Source organism: Loxodonta africana, chromosome 2 (assembly GCF_030014295.1).
Source record: "Loxodonta africana isolate mLoxAfr1 chromosome 2, mLoxAfr1.hap2, whole genome shotgun sequence".
In the NCBI taxonomy this organism is placed as follows: Eukaryota; Metazoa; Chordata; class Mammalia; order Proboscidea; family Elephantidae; genus Loxodonta; species Loxodonta africana.
The window spans coordinates 164,712,408-164,737,768 of record NC_087343.1 but is presented as its reverse complement, the minus strand read 5'-3'; the positions used below and the strand labels follow the sequence as shown (position 1 = coordinate 164,737,768).

The following is a 25,361-nucleotide window of genomic DNA, read 5'->3' as shown; positions in this document are numbered from 1 at the left end:
GGGAGAACAGCAGAGGCCTGAAGCAAGTGCGAGTCAACCTGGCTGCCTCAGCTCATATTCCTGCACTTCATTAATTCCTTCAAAATGTGTACTTGGCATCCACTCCGCACCAGGCTCTTGCTTGAGGCAGGAGATTCTGTGCCTCCATGGAGCCTGGAATCTGATCAGGGAGATGGGCAATAAGCAAGTAACGGGCTATGAGCCCTCCTCCCACCCAAGGCCAGCCCTTAAGAACCCCCTCCGCCTCCCAGCTCCCCTCCTGCCCTGACTCCCAGTCCCATCCGTTCGGGGACACTGCTCATGAGGCCACGTGGGCTGAGAGCCAGGCTGCATCTGGGCCTGCGTTTGCAGGCAGGTTCCAGATGGGTTAGTTCTCTGGTTCTGAGAGGCCACAGCTGCAGAGAACTGCAGTACCCCTCAGGCCTTTAACAAACAGCTTTCAGCACCCACGGGGTGCCAGACCACAGTGAGGCTCTCTGGGCCCAGAGAGGGTCCCTGGCCTCAGCCTGGCTTGGAGATTGTCACTCATGTGCCCTAGCTGCTGGCCTTGGAGCGCCTGTGGCCAGGGTGGGGACCCACACAAAGCTGGCTGTGGCTGCTCCAAGTCTGGTTGTATTAAAGTAAAGGAACCAGCCTTTTATTGATGCTTGCCCAGGGCCAGGCATTGTACATTCTCTTATTAGCTTTCACAGCCCTAGGAGATAAATGCGATTTTCCTTCCCATTTTGGAGATGAGCCTGAGGCTTAGGGAGAAGTCACAGACTCGATGTCACACAACTCCTGCCTTAGTTTCCTAGTACTGCTGTAACAGAAATACCACAAGTGGGTTTTTTTTTTTTTAATTTTTATTGTGCTTTAAGTGAAAGTTTACAAGTCAAGTCAGTCTCTCATACAAAAATTTATATACACCTTGCTAAAAAAAATATACTCCTAATTGCTCTCCCCCTAATGAGACAGCACACTCCTTCCCTCCACTCTCTCTTTTCATGTCCATTTCGCCAGCTTCTGACCCCCTGTGCCCTCTCATCTCCCCTCCAGATAGGAGATGCCAACATAGTCTCATGTGTCTACTTGATCCAAGAAGCTCATTCTTCACCAGTATCGTTTTTTGTCCCATTGTCTAGCCCAATCCCTGTCTGAAGAGTTGGCTTTGGAAATGGTTCTTGTCTTGGGCTAACAGAAGGTCTGGGGACCATGACCTCCGGGGTCCTTCTAGTCTCAGTGAAACCATTAAGTCTGGTCTTTTTACGAGAATTTGGGGTCTGTATTTTTTTTTTTATCCCACTGCTTTCCTGCTCCGTCAGGGGTTTGCTGTCGTGTTCCCTGTCAGGGCAGTCATCGGTTGTAGCCGGACACGATCTAGTTCTTCTGGTCTCAGGCTGATGTAGTCTCTGGTTTATGTGGCCCTTTCTGTCTCTCGGGCTCATAATTACCTTGTGTCCTTGGTGTTCTTCATTCTCCTTTGCTCCAGGTGGGTTGAGACCAATTGATGCATCTTACAAGTGGGTGGTTTTAAAGAACAGATTTATTTTCTCACTGTTTAGGAGGTTCTGATTTATAGTGACCCTATAGGACAGAGTAAAACTATCCCACAGGGTTTCCGAAGAGCAGCTGGTAGATTCAAACCGCTGACATTTTGGTTACCAGCCGAGATCTTAACCACTGCACCACCAGGGCTCCTTTAGGAGACTGGAAGTCTGAATTCAGGGTGCTGACTTCAGGGAAAGGCTTTTTCTGTCAGCTCTGGGGAAAATCTCTCTCAGTTTCTGTAGATTCAGCCTTCCGTGATTCCTTGGTGATCTTCACGTTTGTGTTTGCTTCTCTGTGACTAATCTGCTCTTTTTACATTTCGAAAATCAGTAGGTTTAAGGCACACCCTACACAGATATGGCCTAATTAACATAGCAAAGAAAACCCTATTCCCAAATAGGATAACATCCACAGGTATGGAGGTTAGGGTTCCAACACTTATTCTGGGGGGCCACAATTCAACCCATAACACTTCTGAGTGGCAAAAGTGAGATTTGACCTCAGACCCAAATTCTTGCCCTGGGTGTCGTTGTTATATGTTGGTTCTGACTCATAGTGACACTATAGTACAGAGTAGAACTGCCCCATAGGCTTTCCTAGGCTGTGATCTTAATTTATGGGAGCATATTTAAAAAAAAAAAAAATTTTTTTTTTTATTGCCAGACCTTTTCCCCCAAATTGCAGCTGGAGGATCTGAACGGCCTACCTTTCAGTTAGCAGCCAAGTACTTAACTCTTGCGCTACCAGGGCTCCTTGTTAACCTGGGTAAAAAAAAAAAAAATAAGGAGATGGAAATTATGTCGTTTAAACTACATCTAGAGAACTAAGGCTATGATCCAGGGAAGAGGAGTCCCAGGGACCACGGACATAGGCCCTGTGAAGGGCTGTGTGATCCCAAAAGGTACGCAGGGAAGCTGCAGAGAAGACATGGGGGAGGCTGATCTCAGTCTATCCTCTAGGAGGTCTTTCTGACCCAGCTTCCCAGAGTTGTAGGAGGTGAGGACCCCCGGCCCCTGTGACTGGGAGCGTGTATGCAAGCAACAGCTGGCACTAGGCCAAGCTGCTGCAGAGGTGTTCCTTGTACTGGCGGGGGTGGGGCTGCATGACCCCAGCCAGAAGAGGCTGTGATTCTGGGCAGAATTTGGGTCTGGGGATGAGCAGAGCTGGAAGGGCTGTTCTCCCTGTCCCTGTCTGGGGTGGGGGCTGGGGCTGCCAGGAGAGGCTCACTGAGGTTCTGGATTCTTCTTAGTGATGGAACAACTTCGTTCAGTCAGCAAACATCGTTGAGCACCTGCTGCATTCCAGGCAGTGTACCGCCCTAACTTCAGTGTGGGGAGGGACGCAGAGGCCCGCCTGCCTGCTCATTGCTCCATCCCATACCTTCCAGAAGCCAGTAAGCATCCCATTGAGGAGCCCCTCTTCACACCGGTGCTGGTTGCCTGCATGTCCATCATGGCCTTGCTGCTACTGCTGCTGGTGCTGCTTCTGTACAAGTACAAGCAGGTGAGCCGGTGGTCTTGGTAGGCAGGGGTGGGGGCAGCCTGTCAGCCAAATCCAGGACGGGACCATCAGGCCGTGCAAAGCCACAGACACTCACTTATTCTGTCAATCAGCCATTCAGCCAATAGCTCTCTAGTGAGTGCCCGTTGTATGCCAACCTGGTGCTAGGCTTTGGGGTAGCCAAAATGCAAGGACCTCTGAGGGGTTTACTGTCTGGTGCAGGAGGCAGCTGCTAATCAAAAAACATGCAAGTAAGGGCACAGATTATAGAGAGAGAGAGATGTTACACGTTGACAAACGTGAAAATGGAAACATGGGCTTCTGTCCCAGGCTGGGGGCTCCTTGGCATCCAGCACAGACTAGGGGAAGCTGGGCACACAGATAGGACATCCACAGGGCCAGGCCTGTGTCTCATCTCCCGTAGTGAGTAGTCTGGTAGAGGAGGCAGAATTATTTAATATTATTAATCAAAGCTGGCGTTTATTGCACACTGTACATTTAATGTGCAGCCTGTCACTTTGAGGGCTCAGTAAGTGATAGCATATTAAGGGGCATTTTTATAGAGTTTTAAGCCCTGCTGGTACAGTGGTTAAGAGCTATGGCTGCTAACAAAAAAGTTTGCAGTTTGAATCCACCAGCCACTCCTTGGAAACCCTGTGGGGCAGTTCTACTCTGCCCTGTAGGGTTGTTGTGAGTCACGACTCAAAGGCAATGGGTTTGGATTTTTTGGTTTATAGTTTGTCACCTACATCTTTTCATTTAATGCCCTCAACAAGCACGTGATGCAATCAATGTCACGAAACAAGCTGTGCATAAATTGTTGAATGGGAAACTAATTTGCTCTATAAACTTTCACCTAAACAACAATAAAAGGTGCAAAAAAAGAACAAAAACAAGCAAATGATAGAGACAGTATTGTTAAACCATCTTACAGAGTAGGCAGCTGGGGTCCCCAAAGGTTGAGACAGTTAGTTGCCCCAGTCTATGGCTAGTGAATGGTAACCCTGAGGGACTGACTCCAAAGCCGTATTTGTAACCATTATGTGAAACAGTCTCCCTTTGAATCATCTCATTTCATCCTAGCCACCACCCAGAGGCTGGGACTACAATAGTACACAACAAGGAGACTGAGGCTCCGCAAAGTTAAAGAACCTGCCAGCGGGAGTGAGGGGTGTTGTGGAAGCTGAGTCCCAGGCACCTCTCACCCAGCACTGTGGTTTGAACCACCTGCAAAGTCCAGTGGGATCAGCTGCTAAGAAGGGCCAGGCTAGAGGGCTGTGGGAGGTCAGAGGCAGAGGTGGAGCAAGGGAGGCTGGATGGAGGAGGGGGCATGGCGGGATAGCCCTGAAGGATGGGGAGTATGCAGGAGGGGAGGTGAGACGTAGGGAAAGGTATTTCTGGGGAGATGGCCATGTGTGCAAATAGGCGGTTGAAGGCAACACTGGAAAAAGTTTCAGAAATGTTAGTGCCTGGAAGAGGAGGCAGAAGTGGGTGGGGCCAGGTTGGGAGTCTGAGGGGTGGAACCCCATCCTGTTAAGTCTAGGGCCATCAACAGGTTTGAATGAGGGAGTGATATTATTTCAGGGTGATTAACCCACATTGTGGGCCCTCTCTTTTTTGCCTTTTCTTCCCCACACCTGCCTTGGGGGTTTTATTGTGGGAAGAAGATTTGGAGTGGGATTGGGGGGCAGCCATCCCAAGTGTTCATGGAGGCTGGACTCTCTCTGCCCTTGCCAGCACCCAGCAGGAGGAGACTGCTCCAAGCACAGCCCCCAAGAAAACAGAGCCCCATATCAGGACTTCCAGCTCTGACACTGTTTTGCCATGTGACCTTGTTGAGTCACTGCCCCCTCTGGGCCTCAGTTTCTCCACCTGTACAATGGGAATGGGTGATCTTTAACAGCTCATCCACCTCTGATATTTCAAGAGCCTACCAATGTTCTAGTATAAGAGCCTGGGGTTGGGAGACAGGTCTGAGCTAAATTCTGCTTCTGCCAGGCTCAGGCTATGGGATCCTGGGAAAGTTGGCATCTCTGACTCTGTTTCTCCACCTGTAAAGTGGGGTTTTAATGGCAGCCACTGTAACAAGCTGTCATGAGGATTCAATGACATAAAGTGTGCAGAGGACTTAGCCTGGTGTTGGGCATAGTGAAAGCCACATACCCTCATCCCAGAAGGGAAGTGGGCTGGGGAACCAAAGTTAGCTCATACATTTTGGGATTGAAGGGATGTCTGAGGTTGGGCATCTCTTTGACCACACATCCAAAGTCGTCACCCACCTCCAGCGACAGGACCTTGCTCACTTGTTCCTTCTTTGAGCAGCTCTGACTGTTGGAAAGTTCTTCCTTATATGGAGCTGAAAACTGTCTCCAAGTCACCCACAGAGCAGAGGTTCCAGAGAAGGGCTGGGTCCCCATCGTCGTCAAGCCCTTTCTGTCCTGGGTTGGGCAGCCCCCTTGGCCGTGGATTGGGGATGCTGTCCCTTCTCTCCATGGTGCCATTTCTGGAAGATGCATTCCCAGTCACCTCTTCATTTCTCACCTTGTAAATTCAATTGCTCCTGAGCCATCTCCAGGCCAGAGAAGGAGGGCATGCCATGGGACAAGATCTTGAGGGGTCAAGATGGCCATTCCCCTGCCTCAGGGTCTCCCATCCAATACTCCTGCTTTGCCCCATGGGGTTGTAAGCCTTGGCCCTTCACTGGGGATACTCAACCTGGCCAGTCCTCACTGACCAGGCCTGGGGGAGGTGCCCTAGCCCCTCCACTCCCCATCTGTGGGAGGAGTGTTTCTGCCTCAGGGCTGAGTCATCGCCTTTCTGGCCTCCAGGGAGACCACAAGGGGGGCCCAGGGGGAAGAGAAACGGGCAGGAGTCAGCAGGGTGGGAGGAGGAGGGGCATGGGAAGGACAGGGGAAAGGGGAGGAGGGAAGGGGATGGCAGTCCACTCCAGAAGCCTGGATTCTGGGGCCAGAGCTGAGCTCTGAGGGTTGGGGTGCATCAGAGGTGGGCAGGAGGGTTCCCCAAAGCCTTCATGGGAGTTGTTCAGGTCTCCACCTTCCCATGGCGGAGAAGTCCCACCCACCCAGAACCAGCAGGCCCAGCTGGAGAGGGTCTTTGATGATTGCATCCCCACCTCAGTCCCTGGGGGAGTGGGTCGGTGTGGGGATGGGCTCAGGCGTGTTGTGAGGAGAACATGAGATGCCGCACATTGAGGGTCTAGTCAGCGCCCTGCTCACAGGAAATGCTCCTAGCGCTGCTTTCATTACTGTCGTACTATAATTATTAGGAAATCTGGCCTGGGGTGGTCCATCAGGACCTCTGTCTAATGGCTCTCCTGGGGAGGGGGCACCCCTCTGGCTAGAGACCCTGGGAGCCACACATGAGATCAGGTTGAGGAAGCCCTTGCCAGTGATGGCCCAGGCCAGCCTGGGCGCTAAGCATCCAGCCCTGGTGGTGGACAAGCAGAACAGAGGAAGAGGGGTGAGGAGACCCAAGACAGGGATAGGGCCCAGTCTTCCTCCAGGTACGGTAGTCTAGAGCCCCAGATCTGAGATTCCAGCCAAACAACCTCTTGCTCCTTTGATCCTCCCCTTCCCCCAAATCCCCTGCCCTGCTGGGGGCAGGAGGGGGCTGACTCAGGCCCAGCTGCAGAGCGACAGAGGAAGGAGAAGTGGTGAGGAGAGAAAACAGCCTCGGCCACAGAGGCTGCTGGAGATGGAAGTGGCCAGGAGAGGTCAAAGACATCCCTCCTCACGCTTGGTCTCTGTCTCTCTGGTTGGAAGAGCACCCACATGCGGGGCTGGAATCCTCGGTGACTCTGAAGTTCTTCTTTATGTCTTATTCCGGAGTGTTCTCCCAAGCCATAACACAGATGTTCTTAAGTTTACCTTCTAATCAGAACTTGGACGTTCATCCTTATGTCTAACTATAGTCTTTTCTCCCAAACTACCATCTGAAAGTTCTTTCTGATAGCTACCTGGAGTCTTTTCTCCTAACCTGGGTAAGACTTGTAGCCACAGGCCACTTAGCCACCCCAACATCTATTCACACACCGTTAGCTGGCCTGGAGCTGGAGGTGCCCAGGAAGGAGCCCAGCTACAAGCACAAGCCAGCTGGTCCCCATCCCCAAGGCCTGACCGGAAAGCAAGTAGGTCTGCTGACTGAGGGCCTCGGTGTCCTCTACTGCCCCATCTCAGCTTCCACTTTCCCCCTAAACTCAGTCTTCCATCAGCACTTCTCATGGGCACCGCTGGCAGGATGCCCCTGTGCAGCTGCCACCCAGGGTAGGACAGAGAAAGGCAGCACTCCCGCTTCCCAGATCCGGGCTCTGCCTCGCTGGCTACGTGTAAAACCTGAGAAGGAATTCCAGTCTTTCCAAAGGTCCTGGTCCTCCAGCTGCTCACTGCCTAGTGGGCATGGTCTCTCTGTACATCTCTCTCTAGTTTACAAATGTAAAGTCACATCACGTTACTCCTATGTCCAAACCCTCCAGGGCTTCTCACTGCAGTTAGAATGGAATCCACACACATCACAGCCCACAAGCCACTCCAGCCCCTCTAACTTCCTATCCCATCCCTCAAGCCACACTGGCCACCTTCCCATCCCTCAAACTTGCCAGGATCTTCCCATCTCATGGCTTTCACATTTGCTGTTCAGGGTCCAAAACCCAAAACCAAACCCAGTGCCGTCGAGTCGATTCCGACTCATAGCGACCCTAGAGGACTGGGTAGAACTGTCGCATAGAGTTTCCAAGGAGCACCTGGCAGATTCGAACTGCCGACCCTTTGGTTAGCAGCCATAGCACTTAACCACTATGCCACCATTGTTTCTGCCGTTCAGGGTGCCTGGAAAATTCTCCCTCCTGATTACCACATGGCTGGCTCCTCCTCATTGTTCAAGTCTTGACTCAAAGGTCACCTCCTCAGAGGACTTCCCTGACTTAAATTGTACTCCACCCTCATCATTCTCTATCCCCTTAAAAAAAAAAATTCTCTGTCAAGTTGATTGAATCCAATTCATGGCAACCCCACGTGTCTCAAGTTGAACTGTTCCACAGGGTATTCAATGGCTGTCATCTTACAGAGAGGTCCCTGGGTAGTGCAAACAGCTTGCATTTGACTACTCACTGAAAGATTGGCAGTTCAAACCCACCCAGCAGTATGGTGGAAAAAAGTCCCGGAGATCTGCTTCTGTGACGATTACACCCAAGAAAACTCTATGCGGCAGTTCTACTCTGTAATACATGGGGTCACCAGGCAAAGGGGTTGGCTTTTGGTTTAATCTTACAGAAGCAGAACTCCAGGCCTTTCCTCCACAGTACCACTGGGTGGATTCAAACTACCAACCTTTCGGTTAGCAGCCAAGTGCAAACCATTTGTGCCACCCAGGGACTTTCTATTCCATTACCTGGCTTTATTTTCTTCACAGCACTATTTGAAAAATCCCTACATATATCTTTATTTGAGGTTAATGCTGTCTCAGCTACTAGAATGCAAACTTCATGAGGGCAGGGACTTTGTCTTGTTCAACTTTGAACCAACAATGCCTGACACAAATAGGTGCTCAGGAAAATACCTGGGTGGATGAAGGGGTGGGAGGAAGGATGGGCAAATGTTGGACGGATGGGTAGATCTCAAGTTCCACCCTCCCTCCTGGCTCAGGAATGACCAAATTCCTGTCAGGCCCCTCAGAGGTCATCCTGCACAAGCCCTTCAATATACAGGTAGGGAAACTGAGGCTCGGAGAAGGGAAAGTCACACAATAAGGTAGAGTCAGAACTGGGATTGGGCCCTCAGTGGAGTGTTCATGAGATAACCTGGCCCTTTTCACCACATGTCAAGCTGCCCCCAGCCTTCTCTAGCCCAGCACCAGGGAACTGCCCACAGGCCCTGCTCTCGGGGGATGAGATCCAGGATCCTCTAGCCAGACCTGGCTGACATATGCCTTCCTCCCTCTCCACCCACAGAAGCCCAAGTACCAGGTGCGCTGGAAGATTATCGAGAGCTATGAAGGCAACAGTTATACCTTCATTGACCCCACCCAGCTGCCCTACAATGAGAAGTGGGAGTTTCCCCGAAACAACTTGCAGTTTGGTGAGATGGGCTCTCAGCATCATCTATGCCCCTCCTGTCACAGGGCCAGTGGGGATGCAGGGAGCCTGTGGGCCCTTAGAGAAAAGGCCCTTTGGTGCCCAGGGACCTAAGGAGTCTGTGTATGTGGTAGGTAAGACCCTTGGAGCTGGTGCCTTTGGGAAGGTGGTAGAGGCCACAGCCTTTGGTCTGGGCAAGGAAGATGCTGTTCTGAAGGTGGCTGTGAAGATGCTGAAGTGTGAGTGAGGGGAAAGAACTTGGAGAGTAATGGGGAAGGGGTGGAAGGTGGGTATGACTTTTCATTGTAAGAGGCATTACCCCCATTTTCTGCCTGTCCAGAGCTGGGGGCACAGAGCCTGGGGTTGGAGATGAGGACTCTTGGCTTCTCTCATGAGCTCCAGGCTCCCCTGGCTCCTGGTTCTGAGGAGGCCTGGGTCAACTTTTGGGTGTCGAGGGGCTTCTGGCTGAGCCCCAATGAGGCTGGAGTGGACACAGGCCACTTGGGACCATGGCCTGGCCACAGCTTGACTTCCTGTCACCCTTAATGCAGCTCAGTGAAAAGCCATCCCTCTCCTCTAACTTCCAGCCATGTGTCCGTTCCTTCACCCCTTTGGGCCTCTGGATCCCTCTGGGTCTCCGCTCTTCCTCCCATGGGTCTCCTGTCTCTTGCTGTGATTCTTCATGTCCTTCCCTCTTGTCATTGGTGGGATCTGTGGGTCTTATCACCCAGCCACAGCTCACGCTGATGAGAAGGAGGCCCTCATGTCGGAACTGAAGATCATGAGTCACCTGGGCCAGCATGAGAATATAGTCAATCTTCTAGGAGCCTGCACACATGGAGGTGAGAGGCCCTGGCGGGTGTAGGAGGTCCGTGGCCTTGGGCCTCTCAGAGTGTACGAGAGCACCAGGGCCATCTGGCTCCATCTTCTCCTTCCCATCTCCTTCAGCGCCCTGCCTTAACATCCCATAAAGCCCTAGGCTAGACTCCTCAATGAGTCAGAAGCTACTTTTGGGGATGCAGACAGTTCTGCGGAGCTCTAAGCAGTGGTTCTCAGACATCAGTGGACATTAAAATTGCCCAGAGAGGAAGATAAAAGTTCAGGTTCCTCAGCCCTGCCAGGAGTCCTATTTTGTGAGTCTGGAGTAAACCCCACAGATCTACCTTTTAAGAAGTTCACATCCAAAGATGCTTGGACACTTACCCCAGGGCCCACAGAGGGGTCCCAGGACTTGTCAGGACTCCAAACCCGCCCCCACCCTCTTCACGTATAACAGCTTTGATTTTATTTGAGTTATGTTGCATCACCATACATTTCCTTTGAAAGGAATTCCTTGGCTAAAACAAAATGTGAAGTTCTGCTTTAGACAGTTGGTGTGACTGAGACACAGAGAGTAGAGAAACCTGCCCATGAAGGGTCAGGATTAGAGCTCAGGTCTCCCTGAGTCCTGCTCTGGAGTGCCTCATTACCCCAGCCTCATGTTCCTGTTCACATGGCGGGAGAGGGGTTGTGGGGACAAGGGGTGAACTCACATTCCACCCATGCCCCACTGTCTTGGCTGCTCTAGGCCCTGTCCTGGTCATCACTGAATACTGTTGCTATGGTGACCTGCTCAACTTTCTGCGCCGAAAGGCTGAGGCCATGCTGGGACTCAGCCTGAGTCCAGGCCAGGATCCCGATGGGGTCACTGGCTACAAGAACATCCACCTGGAGAAGAAATACATCCGCAGGTAGTGCCCTGGCAGAGAGCAGGACGGGGAGGTGGAGCACCTGGGTCTGCCCCCAAAGCAACCTCAGGGTTGGGTGTGGGTATGGCCCTCACATTTCTGTCTGTGCTATGAGGAGCAGCCACCCCAGGTTATATGGGCAACTCAGCATTTCTTACTATTTATACCCATCACTCCATAAATATTTGAGTACCAGCAATATGCTGGGAGTTTGGAGGGCAAAGATGGGCAGCTCATGGCTTGGTGGTTGTTGCTGTGTGCTACCGAATGGATTCTGACTCATAGTGACCCTATATGCAGAGTAGAACTGTTCCATAGTGTTTCCTAAGTTGTAATCTTTATGGGAGCTGACATCCAGGTCTTTTCTCCTGTGGAGTGGCTGGTGGGTTCAAACCACAGAACTTTCGGTTAGCAGCTGAGCACTTAACCATTACACACCATCACCTCACTATCTGTAACAGATCAGATTGGCAGGTCATGGGGCTAACCACCTCATCTTTCCCATGGCACGTGCTGTTTGGGGGCTGCAGGGCACCCATTCTACTGAGGACTAGCCAACATCACCACCTTGTCATGAAGAAGTGGGGCAGAGTCTGGGGTTTGTTGGGTGAAGGGGACAAAACAGTAGAATTAGCTGCATGACTGTGGCCAAGTCCCCGACCCACCTAGACCTCAGTTTCCCCAGGCGAGCCATCAAAGGGTTGAATGAGATGGCCTTTCAGGGCCTTTCCGGCTTTGCCATTCCGTAATGCTGTGATTCCTGGAAGCTACACAGAGGCAGATGGACAGAGCCACAGGGGGAACCAGAGGGGGAAGTGGCAAGTTTTGGTTCACACATGAGTCAGGGCAGAGGCAGGGCCTGGGCTAGAATTCTGCTCTCTCAACTCCTGGTTCAGGACTCACTCACCTGAGCCACACTGCTCTCTGGAGGTCTCAGTCTTGGGGGTTTGTGGGGCCTCAGAGACAGGCTGGGGCCAGACCAGAACAGGTAGTGTTCTGCACAGGGGGCTCTTACCCTGCCACTGTTGGCTGCCAAGCCTGCGCAGGCAGAAGAGGAAGGAGGCCATTTCTCTCCATTCTCAAAAATGGGGACTCAGTAGGCCTGCTTCCTCTTTTGAGTCTCTGACTCCTCTCTGTGAGGGAGGCTCACATTGGGCCCCTGCAGGCTGGAGCCTCAGGTCAGATCAAATCAAAACAAAAACCAGAGAAAAGTATTTGCTTCCATCACGGAATCTGCAGGTAGGGAAAAAAACTCAGGGGGTGGGGTGATTTCAAAATCAAATGACACATGAACCAATCCTGCTAGTGGGATCCCAGGCTACATTAATAGAAGTGGTATTTCTAGAACGAGAGGGGATGGTCTTGCCACCGTTGGACCATAAATAAAACACTGGGTTCTCTTTCTGTAAACACAAGACTATGGACATTGTCAAGGAGCACATCTCTACAGCAGAGGGGACAGGAGGGTGAGAAGTGTCCAGAAATGTCTGGTTGGAATATTATTAGGGGTAGTGGCTATTTAGTCTAGAGCAGTGCTTCTCAAACTCTTGCTACTCAAAGTGTGGGGGTGTAGGCATCGCCTGGGGGCTGGTAGGAATGCAGACTCTCAGGCCTAGGCAGCCCAGCTGAATCACAATCTGCCTTGTAATGAGATCCTCAGGGTGATTCATATGCACGTTGATGACAGTGAAAGAAGCCTTCTTCTAGACCAGTGGGTCCCACCCTAGCTGTGCCGGGGAATCACCTGGAGAGATTAAAAAATTGCAAATGACTGGGTTTTGCCCCTAGAGATTCTGAAGTCATTGGTCTGGCGTCCTGGGTCCTGGGCATAGGGGTTATTAAAAGCTCCCCAGGGGATTTTAATGTGAAGTCAGGGGTGAGACCCTGGTCTGGAGGAGAGACAGCTCAAAAAAGGGGCCCTAGAGTATGTTCAAATCCCTGCAAGGCTGCGTCGGGGAAGAGGGAGCCGACTTCTTCTCTGTTGGTCCTTGAGGGTAGAGCAAGGACTGGAACGAGGAACATCCCAGGGGCAGATTTGCCATAGGAACAATGAAGAACTCTCTAACAGGTACAGCTGCCCAAAGATAGAACTGGTTGGAAGCTCCCGTGACAGGGGATGGTCAAAGATCAACAATGACTTAGAGAGAATGTGGCAGAGGGGCTCCTTGTCAGAAAGGGGTGTTAAAGTTGCTCCAAGGTCCCTTCCCTTCCCTGCTGAGGGGCTCCTGCATGGGCTGAGCTCGGGCAGTGCAGCGGTGGGGACTGACCCAGCCTCCCGGCCCCCTCTCCTATGTAGGGACAGCGGCTTCTCCAGCCAGGGTGTGGACACCTACGTGGAGATGAGGCCTGTCTCCACTTCATCTTCAAACGACTCCTTCTCTGAACAAGGTAAGGAGGTGCCAGGGTGGGGGAGAGAGGGAGCGCTGGGGGCTGGGTCCAGGGAGGGGCAGGGGTGTGCTGGTACAGTTCTGAAGCCTCTTTCCACTGCAGACCTGGACAAGGAGAATGGGCGGCCCATAGAGCTCAGAGACCTGCTCCACTTCTCGAGCCAAGTGGCCCAGGGCATGGCCTTCCTCGCTTCCAAGAACGTGAGTCAGATCTTGTCCTCGTGTGTGGCCACCCAGGCCCTGCTGGAGGGAGGCTGAACACCTGCAGGGCTGAGAGGATGAGGGGAGGAGAGAGGAGCATGCGAGGGGGCAAAGGAAGAGCCAGAGTGCAAGGGAATAAGTGGGCAGTGGCCACAGGGCATCAATGGGCTGCAGGACTGAGTGGGAAAAGGGGTGCCCAGGGTTCCTTCAGGAGGGGCAGAGCCCCCACCTGAGCAGCTGCCTGTGTCCCCAGTACGCAGAAGGCTGGGAAGAATACCATTTCCATGAACAGGCTTCGTCCATTCACTTTTACACAAAAGCACGTGGTCTCATGGGCTGTAAAAACCTTTATTAGCTGGGAAAGCCTGAGTCTCTGCTCAGGCCCCGGAAGCAATGAGCCTCCCTCCCATTCTGTAAGATGGGGATGATAATGGAACCTCCCTCATAGAATTCTCCTGAGGATATAAGATGATATATATACTCAGGAAGTATATGCCCAGGGAGTGGGACTTTTACCATCACCCAAATAACACAGACTTGAAAGTCCTGGGCTTGATTGCTGGCTCTGCTGCTTGCTATGTGACTTTGAGCAACTATTTACCTTCTCTGATCCTCAATTTCTACATCTATAAAAATGAGCATAATCATAGAATTGAGGCTAAAACAGGGTTACAGCAGGTGCAAACACTTAAAGGAAAGGGCTGGCATAGAGCGTGACCCTGAAGGTAGTAGCTACTCACAGCACGAGGGGCTCATTGCTTCTGCAGCCTGAGCTGACATCCTTGCTCTAAGCCAGCCCCTGCTGCTTGCGGACAAAGAGTCAGAAGGGTGTGGCAGCTCCAGTGATGGTGGTTTCTAAACATAAATTGTCTCATACCCAGGCCCTGATAGAAGGGAGGAGGAGTCTGAGGGGGATCCCAAAGACTCTGAGGCCCTCCCTGCTCCTCATGCACCTTGGGCTCAGGTAGGGAATGGGCCCAGACTAACCTTGTGTTGCCTCCCCCCGCAACCCAGTGCATCCACCGGGATGTGGCAGCCCGAAATGTGCTGTTGACCAGTGGGCATGTGGCCAAGATTGGGGACTTCGGGCTGGCTAGGGACATCATGAATGACTCCAACTACATTGTCAAGGGCAACGTGAGTGCTGGGAGTGGGTAGGCTGGGCTGGGGAGGGGGCGGTGGGCCAGGACCCAAAGTGACAGGGGACTGCCGTGCCAGGCCCGCCTGCCCGTGAAGTGGATGGCTCCAGAGAGCATCTTCGACTGTGTCTATACGGTTCAGAGTGATGTCTGGTCCTATGGCATCCTCCTCTGGGAGATCTTCTCACTTGGTAAGCTGCTGGGCCCAACCCCCGTGCCCTTTACCTTGTGGGGGAGAATGCTAGTCAGGGTTGCTTTGTGCCCAGGACAAAGCAAGGGCCGGTGGGAGTGAAGGGATGGGAAAGGGCTGAGCTAAAACCAAGAGCCACAGCTCCCATGCGGGCTGGGCAGACCTTCCACCCCTGACATGTGTCACTTGGTCCCTCTGGGCTGTTGCCATATTTGTGACTTTGCTCGTGCAGTTTCTGCTAACTAGAATGCTGCTCTTCTTTGAGATGTTTATTTTCTACTCATCGTGACCCTATGTATTACAGAGCAGAACTTCCCCAGAGGCTCTTCTAGGCTGTCATCTTTACAGGAGCAGATAGCCAGGTCTTTCTTTCACAGAGTGGCTGGGTGGCTTTGAACCGCCAACCTTTTGGTTAACAGCTGAGTGTTTAACCACTGTGTAACTACGGCTCCTTAGCCTTAAAGATGGGGCTGGAATTATAATGTCACTAAATTGTACATGTGAAGAATGCTGAAATGACAAGTGTTCTATTACATACATATTTACCACAATAAACATACCACCCAAGGGGCCTTGGCTTCATCCATAGAGCTTATTAAAAAAAAAAAAAAAAAAAGGTACACTTTGAGTGACCCTGCTAGCTCCCACTTCCTGAAGACTAGCACAGGGACTCACACTCTAACAACTTCAGGTGGCACAGGTAACTCTTGTTGGCCACATTTAATTGATAACAAAAAAAAAACCCAGTGCTGTCGAGTTGATTCCGACTCATAGCAACCCTATTTGTGTATTTAATTGATACACAACTGAAATTTTTGTCTATCTGACTCCAAGGCCTGTGATGGAGCTTTGTACTGTGTGAGAAGGCCCAGGTGAAGACTCTTAATTTCCTACAAACTTAAGCCCTTTGCACAGTGCCTGGCACATACTAAGTACTTGATAAGGGGAGCCTCCATTCTAGCACTACCACCGCCCTGGTGGGAAACCTGGCACCTCAGCTTCACCAACAACGTGGGAGTGTGGTGGAAGGTGAAAGTGAGCTCCTGAGCTGGCCTCTCATGTGATCTTGGCCGTTGCAGGGCTGAACCCCTACCCTGGCATCCTGGTGAACAGCAAGTTCTATAAACTGGTGAAGGATGGTTACCAAATGGCCCAGCCTGCGTTTGCCCCAAAGAACATGTGAGTGAAGGGGTCTCAGGGAGGGAGGACAACTTGATCTCCAATTTCCATCGGAGGGGACAGGAGGGGGTGTGGCCCTGGTTTGTCCCTCTAAAAGGTCCTGGGGTCAGGCTTCATCTCCCCCACAATGGACTCTAAAACAAGCCAGGGTCTCCACTGGTTTCCTAGGTAGCATGGTGGGGTGGTGGTGGGGGTGTTCTCAGAGAAGAGTTTTAACTGAGAGGTGAAAATGGGGCTGGTTCTAACTCCAACGACATTTAACTCAGACTCTGTTACTATGGTGACCCAGAGGAAGGCTCTTCTTTTCTTCTGTCCGGGTGATCTGTGCAGTCAGCCTTTCAGAGCCCACAAGCTGGCCAGTCCCTGCAGTCTGACAGGCAACTCACAGCAGTGGACCCACCAGAAACTCCTCGCTCGCTCTCAGCCCCGAGCCAGCCAGCAGCCGTCCCCACAGCCTCTGCACTGGCCAACTGGCCACTAGTTCACCCACTGCAGCTGTGTGCTCAATACAGCCACTCCTGCATCTACCCAGCCACTCCACCGAGGTGGACCACCCAGCTGGCTAGCCAGCCTACCAGCCACTCCCTTTCTCCAGCCAGCCCCTCAAACCTACCTGCAGGCTTCAAGATTGTCCCTTCTTAGTTCAAGACCTTGGGCAATATACTTACCATCTCAGAGCTTTTTTCCCCTCATCTGTCACAACAGGGATGATGAAAAGTACATTTCCCCAAGGGTTACTGTGATTAAACGAGAGTGCATGCAGAGGACTTAGCACGGGTCTTGTGCTAGGCTCACTTCTGACTCTGTCTGGAGACCTCTGCTGGGTAGGACTCTATTGGGGGTGGGGGAAAAAATCCCCAGACCCTGGGGAGCCTCTCACAGGCAACCTGTCCTGCCTCCAGATACAGTATCATGCAGGCCTGCTGGAACCTGGAGCCTACCCACAGACCTACTTTCCAGCAGATCTGCGTCCTCCTTCAGGAGGTCAAAGTGGACAGGAAAGAGCAGGTGAGTGGGGCATGGCTCAGGGCAGGGGTTGTTAAAGCAGGCAGGCGTGGGCTGCACAAATCAGGACTGATGACCTCCTGGCCTCTCTTGCTCTCAGGACTACACCAACCTGATCAGCAGCAGCAGCGGCAGCAGCAGCAGCAGCAGCGGTGGTGGCAGCGGCAGCAGTGAGCCAGAGGAGGAGAGCTCAAGTGAGCACCTGGCCTGCTGTGAGCAAGGGGATAGTTCCCAGCCACTGCTGCAGCCTAACAACTACCAGTTCTGCTGAGGTGATGACAGGGAAGCACTGCCTCTCCCTTCCTCCAAGCTTCAGTTCCTCCATGCATGGGCAACATGGGGAGAACATACAAACTCTGCCCTTGGTCATGTCACTCAACAGCCTGCCCAGCTCTGAAACTCCGGAATGTCAATGACTCACAGGAGGTCGGAGGACCCCACTTCTGGAGCCTGGGCCCTCACTGCCATCCAGGGGCTGGGGGCTGAGCCCCTATCGCCTCCGCTACCGTTCTCAGTGCTGCCAGCCTCACATTTGCTATGCCAACTGGTAGAACCCCCAGCTCACTCTCAATCTTGTTCCCACTTCCAGGAACCCCTTTCCCTAGCCCTGTTGTGTCTCAATGGTTTTGTGCCTAACAAGTCCTCAGGAGCTGTCCTAGTATTCAGAAAACAAGGCCCCTCAGGACTACACAGACTGGCAGAGTAGGAGCCCCTTCACTGACCGGGTGGAGCAGCAGAAGGCAGCTGGTGCTCGGAGGCTGCATTCAGCTCCGGCCCTCAGGACAAGGGGCTCCTCTGTAAGAATCTAACAGCACCTCCTGATCTCTGCCTCATAGAAGCCTCCACCCCCACCCCTGCCCGGATCTGGTACTGCTGTAATAATGAGCCACATGGCAGCTAAAAGCTAGGGGTGTTCTGCCCAGTACTCTGTCATTCTGGGAGGGCAAGCACAGGACCTTGGCGTGTGGCTGGCCACACCAAGCAAGCACACACTCCCCCCAGTTGACTCATCATAACTAACGGTCACGCTGCGGGATGTCTCATCAACATTAAACTAACAGCATTAACGAAGCTGGCCCTCTGGTTCTCTGTGCCATACCCCGCCAACCCCCAGGACCTCCTCCACGTGCAGTGCCGACAGCTCAGTACCTCTGGAGCTCGGCCACATGTGCCCCACACAATGACCATGGAATTGACTCCTGCTTCACCCAAACCAGATAATTTAATAAACTTTATTCTTGTCAGGGGGAGAGGAAGGGGAAAAAGCCACCTACTCCACTCCTCTTAATAAATTAAATAACACACGGCCAATTCCCGTGCCCTAAGCAAACCTTGGGCACTTGAGCCAGTCCTGCTGTTTCCTTGTGGCCCAGTCTGCTTCCCCTTCACAGAAGGGAGTTTTTCCTACTGCTGCCAGGTTGTGTCATGACCATGGGCCACATCCCCTCTGTGGTGAGGGTCCCATGGCCCAGGAGGATGTAGGGTGCAGCAGTGGCAGCCAGGGAAAGGAATGGATCCTCTTCCTCAAAGCTCAGGGCAGAGAACAGTCCTGGAAAATCTGTGGCTATCTCTCCCTCCTCAGCTTCCCCCAGATTTGGGTGCAGGTAAGAGCAGACTGTTGAGAAATGCATCCCTCCTCTGGGGAGAATCAAGTGCCCAAAATAAACCCTAGAGCTAATGAGGTCCTCAGGGCCCAAAATCAAAGGCAACAGGCTAAGGAATGCATGTGGCTGCAGGGGCTGGGAACAGGGTTCCTCAGTGGAGGGAAGAGATGCCTCAGCAGCGTCCCCATCTAGTTCCGGGATACCTGTCTTGGCCTAGTCCCAGGACCTTCGCCCTGACCCACAACAGGCCCCAGGGAAGCCACCAGGCGGCAGCCTTTCCCTCAGCCTCCCTTCCCTTCTGTTGAACAGACTATGCTCTCTCAGGGTCAGTAAAGGGTTTCCTGGTGCCTCTCCTGATGCCCTAGAGGTGGTGGGATTCAGGACTAAGGACCCTGGGCCCCACTTTGCTCAGGAAATGGAAGCTCTTTGGTCAGTCCCAGCAGTCAGAGGCCCTCCTCATAGGTGAACACTTCCACCGGTTTACCTGGATAGATCTGCCTCAGGCAAGACCCTTACTATGGCTTGAGAGAGATGGTGCAATCCCTGTACAACAGCAGCCTGGCTTATTCTGCCGAGGCAGCCACCTCCTCTTCCTCACCCTCCTCCTCTGTCTCTGTCTTGATCTGAGCCACCCCAAGGCGGTAGAGGGTGTCCCGGATGACCACCTCGCCAGGCTGGCAGCTCTGCACAATGTCATGGATCTGCCGGTTGACAATCTCACGGCTGGTGAGGAAGTCTATGAGGCGGTTGTAGAGGTAATAGTGGGTGGCATTGTCAAAGGCAATGGGCCGCTGGCGGACACTGTTTGGTTTACTGTCTGCGATGGAGGCCAGGATGGTTGTGTAGGGTGCCAGCTCAGGGCACAGGGTTAGGGAGTGGTGCCCAGCACTGGAGGTGCCAGGACTGGGCTGTGTGCCCGCATGGACAATGCGCCGTGTGGCTGTCTTGGTGACTGGATGCTGGACAGAGTGCTCGGTTTCCGTCATGTCCACAGTATAGTGCTGGTCCAAGAGCTCTGGGCAGGACACACTCTAGAAGAGATAGAAGGCGACACTTGGTGCGAGAAGGAATGACTACGGTAGATCCTGTGTGGTGGATGACAGCAAAGGCTGTGGGGTCAGACAGCCCTGGTTCAAATCCTAGCTTAACCACTTACTGTGACTCCTGGGGCAAGTCCCCCTCCTCTCTGTGCCTCCATTTCCTCGTGTGAGAAGAGGGACAGTAGCAGCGACTACATGCACTCTCAGAGCTGATGCTGGGTTACTTGAATTGCTGTGGTTATTGTGCCTAGTCAATCCAGGCTGGGGGCTGTGGTGGAAGTGGGGAGGGACTAGCTCTGACTGAGGCTAAGACACCTTTCTGGAGTCCCCAGGAAAACTTGCAGAGCCACTGAGCCCAGGGAGTAAGGAAAAGGTGAGTGATGACAACGCTGTCTCCTCCAAGGCAAAGCTAGTGAGGACTTACCCTCCCACAATGCACCCTGGCAGAGGTGCTCACTCATTTCTTGAGTACCTGCCTCCCAGTGACAGTCCTAATGTCTCTTCCAACAAAGAGCACAAATGGTCTTGGGAGGGCCAGTGCCTCTCTGGTAAGAACTGCTGGTACGATGTGCAAAGGCTCATGACTTGGGCTCTGCCCCTAACTTGCTGTGTGATCCTGGACAAGTCTATTCTCCTCCTTGGGCCTTAGTTTCCCTTTTGAATAAAAGGGGAAGATAGGGTAAGATCTGTGTTTTCTAAATTGGCATGTCTCTAGATCACAACAGACATGCCATGCAGTATATTCATGGTCAAACTGATTGAAGACGTGATGAGTTCCACAGTGCACTCCAGGGCTGGCAGGGGCCTGTTGTATGTCAATGTGCACACGATTCTCAAAGGCAGCAATTTTCCAGGCGTATCTAGAAGGCAACCCCTTTTACCCCACAACCTATGTTTGGGACAGCCCAACTACTAAGTGACATGCTGTGGCCTGACTCACTAAGGCTGATAAGTAAATATTTGTATAGTAAATGCTGGTTCCAGAGCCACAAGACAAAACACTGGTGCAGAAAGAGAATGCTGGGGATGCCTTCCTGAAGAATAAGAGGGTGAAACATGGTCGGCCTGAGAGATTCATTCCAGTTTCTCAGGAGGTACTCACCACAGGCGGCTCCATGGGGCTAGAGAAACAGCCCTGGTTCCTCCCCCACATCTGCTTGGTCAGCTCTGGGTAGCATAGGTCAGCACACAGGGCCACTGGTGTGGCCATGTCTACCACGTAGACAGGGGGCCAATGGCGGGAAGAGGCAAGCAGGTCTACATGGTCGCGGGCGCTCTCACCCCGCACGAGGTACTTGGAGCCACAGACCACCTGGGGTGGGAAGGAGGGCACAGCACAGGGTTAAGCAGATCTGCAGGCAGTCCTCAGTCTTCCCAGGAAGAGCAGCAAACAGGTTTCATGACTGAAGCCATGACCACCCTGCCAGAGCCATGGCATTCTGCTTCCTCCTACCTGTGTCCCTAAATGAAGTAAATGAAGCCTCCTTGCCTTCCTGTGAGAGGAGTTGGAAGTGCCTGTCTGCAACTGAGGCAAAGAAGCACCTCAGGGCATCTGCTCCAAACATCCCCCAACACATCACCTACCCAGGAATAACCTAGTTCATGGTTCCCAATCCTGACTGCACAGCACCGTCACTAAGAGCTGGTTACAAATGTAGATTCCTGGCCCCAGCCCAAACCTAAGGAATTAGTAGGGCTTATGGGGTGGAGTCTAAGCACCTGGGTTTTTAGCAAGCTCCCCTGCAGACCCTGAGGTGCTGCCAAATGGGAGCTCCTGATGGAGTCTAGTAAACACCCCAACTGACAGGGTACCCAGGCACCATACACAGCTGGGGAACTCTGTGTACACTGGAGAATTCTACCCGACTCTACTCCCCACCTTTGCACCCACTGACCCCCCCATCACAGCCCTGAGTTCTAAGCTCTCACATCCCTGTGAATCTTCAACTGCTCCTCATGAGATGGTCCCCAGTCACATGAACACATCCCCTGAGCAGGATCTAACCTGCCCAGGGTAGAGGCAGCATAAGCACCTACTTCAGACACAGGATTTATTAAAGGAGTTAGTCACCTGACTCCCTTTTGAGCCGCCAGGTCACCCTGTCCCACTCAGTGCTTGCTCAGTGGGCTTTCTGCCCCCAATACCTTCCTGGGCTTACCCAGTCAGATAGAACAACCTGTCCCACAGGTGATCTGGTGGCTACCTGCTGTTATGGGTTGAACTGTGTCCCCCTAAAATACGTGTTTTAAATCCTAACCTCTATGCCTGTGGTTATAATCCCATTTGGGAACAGATGGGGTTTGTTATGTTAATAAGGCAGGATTAGTGTAGAAAGTATCTTGAGTCAATCTCTTGTAAGATATAAAAAAGATTAAACAAGTGGCCAGAGAAGAGATGGGCTAAGATAGATGGCAAGACACATGGAGATCCTCAAGGAACCAGGAAGCAGAGGCTCAGAAAAGGACCTTCCTGTAAAGCCGACAGAGAGAAAAAGCCTTCCCCTAGAGCTGGCGCTCTGAATTCTGACTTCTAGCCTCCTAGACTGTGAGAGAATAATTTCTGCAAGTTACAGGCATCCACTGTGGTATTTCTGTTACTGCAGCACCAGATCTAAGACACCAACCCATACCCTTCTTCAGGCAGAAAGAGTGAGGCTTCTGAAAGCCAAAGCCAGACTGTGTCACCACTCCCATTCCTCATTCACAACTGTCCAACGGCTCCCTTACGACTCTCAGAATAAAATCCAAACTGCTGCTCGGGCCTATAAAGCACAATGTGATCTGGCCTCTGCTGAACCCTCCAACCTCCCTCCTCTTGGCTCACTGTAAACTTTCCCACTGTCGTGATTTCTCATCCCCTTGCCTGGAACATTCCTTCCCTGGTTCATCACTAAGGCTCCTCTCCATCCTCCAGGTCTGGCTTCTCTGGCTGCCCCATAAAGAACAGTTCCTTCCCTGTTACTTTCTACTTCAGGCCCTTGTGTATTTCTTCAGAGCCACAAGCTGTGGTGACTTTACCCCCTCACAAAAACATGAGCTCAATGACACTGGTGGTTCAGTGGTAGAATTCCTGTCTTCCATGTGGGAGACATGGGTTTGATTCCCAGCCAATGCGCCTCATGTGCAGTCAGTGGGGGCTTGCATGTTGCTCTGATGCTAAACAGGTTTTGGTGGTGCTTCCAGACTAAGACAGACTAGGAAGAAAGGCCCAGATCTACTTCTGAAAATCAGCCTGTGGATCACAGTAACACAATCCACAACCCCTCATGGGGACAGCACAGGACCAGGCAGCATTTCGTTCTGCTATTCACGGGGTCGCCATGAGCCGAGGGTCAAATCAATGTCTGCTAACAATATGAGCTCACCCCTGTACCCTCAGCAGCTGGTCCAGTACCCAGTTCATGGTCAGAAGATTAATAAATACTCACTGATGAGTGACCGAGGTTCCCTCCCTAGCCCACAGGTGTGCACCAGGCCGTGGGCAGCCAGTCCACAGGCTGCTCAGTGTCCTAAGCCTGGCAACTGAAGGATGAGCTGGATCAATGAGACTCTCTGTATGGGCAGTCTGACCTGGGAAATCCAAAGAAACTAGACCAGTATGCAGCAGAAAATGCTAATAGGAGTCTGAGCTCAGCCACAAGGAGTCAAATTACAAGCCAAGAGATAACAGAAAAACATAGATGCTAACATTGTCTCTAGAGTAGCCTTGGTTCTTGGCATTCCTCTAATTCTCAGGTATTTTTGAAAACAAAACAAAGCCTTCCCTTTCCTTGAGGTAACCTCATGTGCGTCTATCCCAGCAGTTCTCAACCAGGGTGGGTTTGTTCCCCAAGGAACACTTGGAAATGTCTGGAGACATTTTTGGTTGTTACATCTGGGAGGAAGGGGCTGTGCTGCGGGCTATCTAATGCACTAGAGGCCAGGGATGCTGAAAAACATCCTATAATGCACAGAACAGACTTCACAAGGAATTAACTGGCCCAAGATGTTAATAGTGTTGATGTTGAGAAACCATGGTATACTCCTTGCAATCAGACCCAAATCCCATCTCTCTCACTCCATGTCATTCCACCCCTCCCTTACTGCTGTAGGTTACAATCAGTTTGCCTTCCCTGTGAATGAAGAACAGGAAAAGCCACCTGTCCTCAGGGCAGCAGGTAAGTCTGACATGAACAAATTCACCCCAGGCTCTCCCTTGCTACCCTCTTACCTGATGGGGGCACACTTTGTAGATTTTACCCCCCGTGAGATGAGGTGGGGGCTGTCTAGCTCTGGCTCCATTCTGCACAGATTCGTAGAGGGCCAACAAGGAGAAGCAGAGCTGGTCCTGGGGCAAAAGGACAGGTAAAAAGCAGGGGTGAATGCTTAGGGGCTAGGCCAGTGCTCCGCTTAACTGCTCACTTTAACACCCAAAGCAAAAGGGCCAGAGTCAGCCTTGTAGCCTCCTCTAGGTATAGATGGGGACCCTTAGGCCTGGGTCTTTCCTATTTTTTTACTGGCCAGAAAAAGGTGCAAAGATGAGCTAACACTTTAATTTGGACTTGAAGAAGCATAAAATCTTCAACAGCCCAGAGGCATGGAGGAAAGTAAATAAAGTAACACACTCTCTCTCTACGTATGTAACAGCACCTATTTTCTAAGACCTTGGATAGGTGATAAACAGACACTGTATAAAGTGCATTTCTCACAACAACCTCATGAAGTCAGTATTTTGGTGGTTTCCAGAATCGATAGCACATTATTTCACAAATGAGGAAAACAAGGCTCAGAAGGGTAAGCAGCTTATCCGAGGTCACACACAGTAAGGAGGAGAGGCAGGCTTCCGGACCCCAAAGTCTAGGTTCATTACCTTGAACAGGAGGAAATGACTGGGGGGAAAGGCCTCACGTGTTGCCATGATCTGGCTATTCTCTCCCAGGCCTCCTTGACTGCTAGCACGCTCTGTCCAACACAAGTGACCAGTCACAGGTGTCCCTATCTCTGCCCAGAAAAGCGGACCGACCAGCCTGCTCCCAAAGCTTGTGTCTCCCCTGCTGTCCCTGACACTCACCTTTGAGTCTTCTGCCCCAAAGGGGATGCCACACTGGCTCAGCAGTTGCCGCAGCTCCTCCTCACCGTAGGAACCAATCTGCTCGAGCTTGCAGGTACCCTCCTGAAGCAGCCTCACCAAGGCACTACCATTGCCTGCAAGAGATGATCGTGCTGAGGGGAGGGTGCCGTTGCCAGCTAAAAGAGGTCACAGGTAGCCCCTCATTTGGACGATAAGCAGAACCTGGGGCTTAGCCTATGCAACAGCAATGAAGGGGAGCAAGCTCTGCAGTGAGCACCCCTTAGGGTGCTGGAGAGGTGGGACTCATGGCAGGTCTATGACTTCCACAGGTATCTGCGATTTCTCAGAACTGGCTTTGTACCCTGGAACAGTTACAAGTGAGACATCCAGCAGACAGCCCTTGCAAAAGAAAAGACCCCAGTATGGGCCAGCTTTTAACCCAAAATCTCCTGAGGTTTTTCAGAACCAAGATCTCATAGGCTTAACCCCAGCTGCAGTAACAGCTCTCATTTTAGAAGTACTCTCTACACACTATGTGCCTGAGTCCAGCTAATCAACAAGCAAGCAAGTCATTCCTGGGCCTTGAAGCTGCAAATAGGAGATGAGGCCTCAGTATCTAATGTTGGGAAACATGTCTGAGAAGCAGTGTTTTTAAACTGGGGATCACAACATCTTAAGCACTTATGAAATCAATTTAGCAGGCCATAATCAGCATTTTTTT

At 52.0% G+C, this 25,361-nt stretch overlaps 2 protein-coding genes across 6 annotated transcripts in view; one reads left to right on the top strand and one right to left on the bottom strand.

Moving 5' to 3' along the window:
• CSF1R (colony stimulating factor 1 receptor) overlaps window positions 1-18,017 on the top strand; it is a 35,550-nt gene extending 17,533 nt beyond the window's left edge. Inside the window, exons 10-21 of one of the 2 annotated variants that reach the window (XM_003404597.3) lie at window positions 2,918-3,033; window positions 8,996-9,122; window positions 9,253-9,357; window positions 9,850-9,960; window positions 10,686-10,848; window positions 13,142-13,233; window positions 13,336-13,433; window positions 14,448-14,570; window positions 14,652-14,763; window positions 15,842-15,941; window positions 16,844-16,949; window positions 17,047-18,017. In XM_003404597.3, coding sequence (XP_003404645.2) covers window positions 2,918-3,033; window positions 8,996-9,122; window positions 9,253-9,357; window positions 9,850-9,960; window positions 10,686-10,848; window positions 13,142-13,233; window positions 13,336-13,433; window positions 14,448-14,570; window positions 14,652-14,763; window positions 15,842-15,941; window positions 16,844-16,949; window positions 17,047-17,217 — 1,424 coding nt within the window. In that variant the 3' untranslated portion in view covers window positions 17,218-18,017. The remainder of the gene's footprint in view (window positions 1-2,917; window positions 3,034-8,995; window positions 9,123-9,252; window positions 9,358-9,849; window positions 9,961-10,685; window positions 10,849-13,141; window positions 13,234-13,335; window positions 13,434-14,447; window positions 14,571-14,651; window positions 14,764-15,841; window positions 15,942-16,843; window positions 16,950-17,046) is intronic. The other variant, XM_064278118.1, reaches the window with a different exon arrangement.
• Window positions 18,018-18,083: 66 nt separating this feature from the next.
• HMGXB3 (HMG-box containing 3) overlaps window positions 18,084-25,361 on the bottom strand; it is a 54,155-nt gene continuing 46,877 nt past the window's right edge. For all 4 annotated transcript variants that reach the window (XM_010591828.3, XM_064278111.1, XM_064278112.1 and 1 more), the window contains 4 exons: window positions 24,641-24,774; window positions 23,801-23,917; window positions 20,693-20,902; window positions 18,084-19,581 (listed from right to left, as the gene is read on the bottom strand). In XM_010591828.3, the coding sequence (XP_010590130.2) occupies window positions 19,114-19,581; window positions 20,693-20,902; window positions 23,801-23,917; window positions 24,641-24,774 (929 nt within the window). In that variant the 3' untranslated portion in view covers window positions 18,084-19,113. The remainder of the gene's footprint in view (window positions 19,582-20,692; window positions 20,903-23,800; window positions 23,918-24,640; window positions 24,775-25,361) is intronic.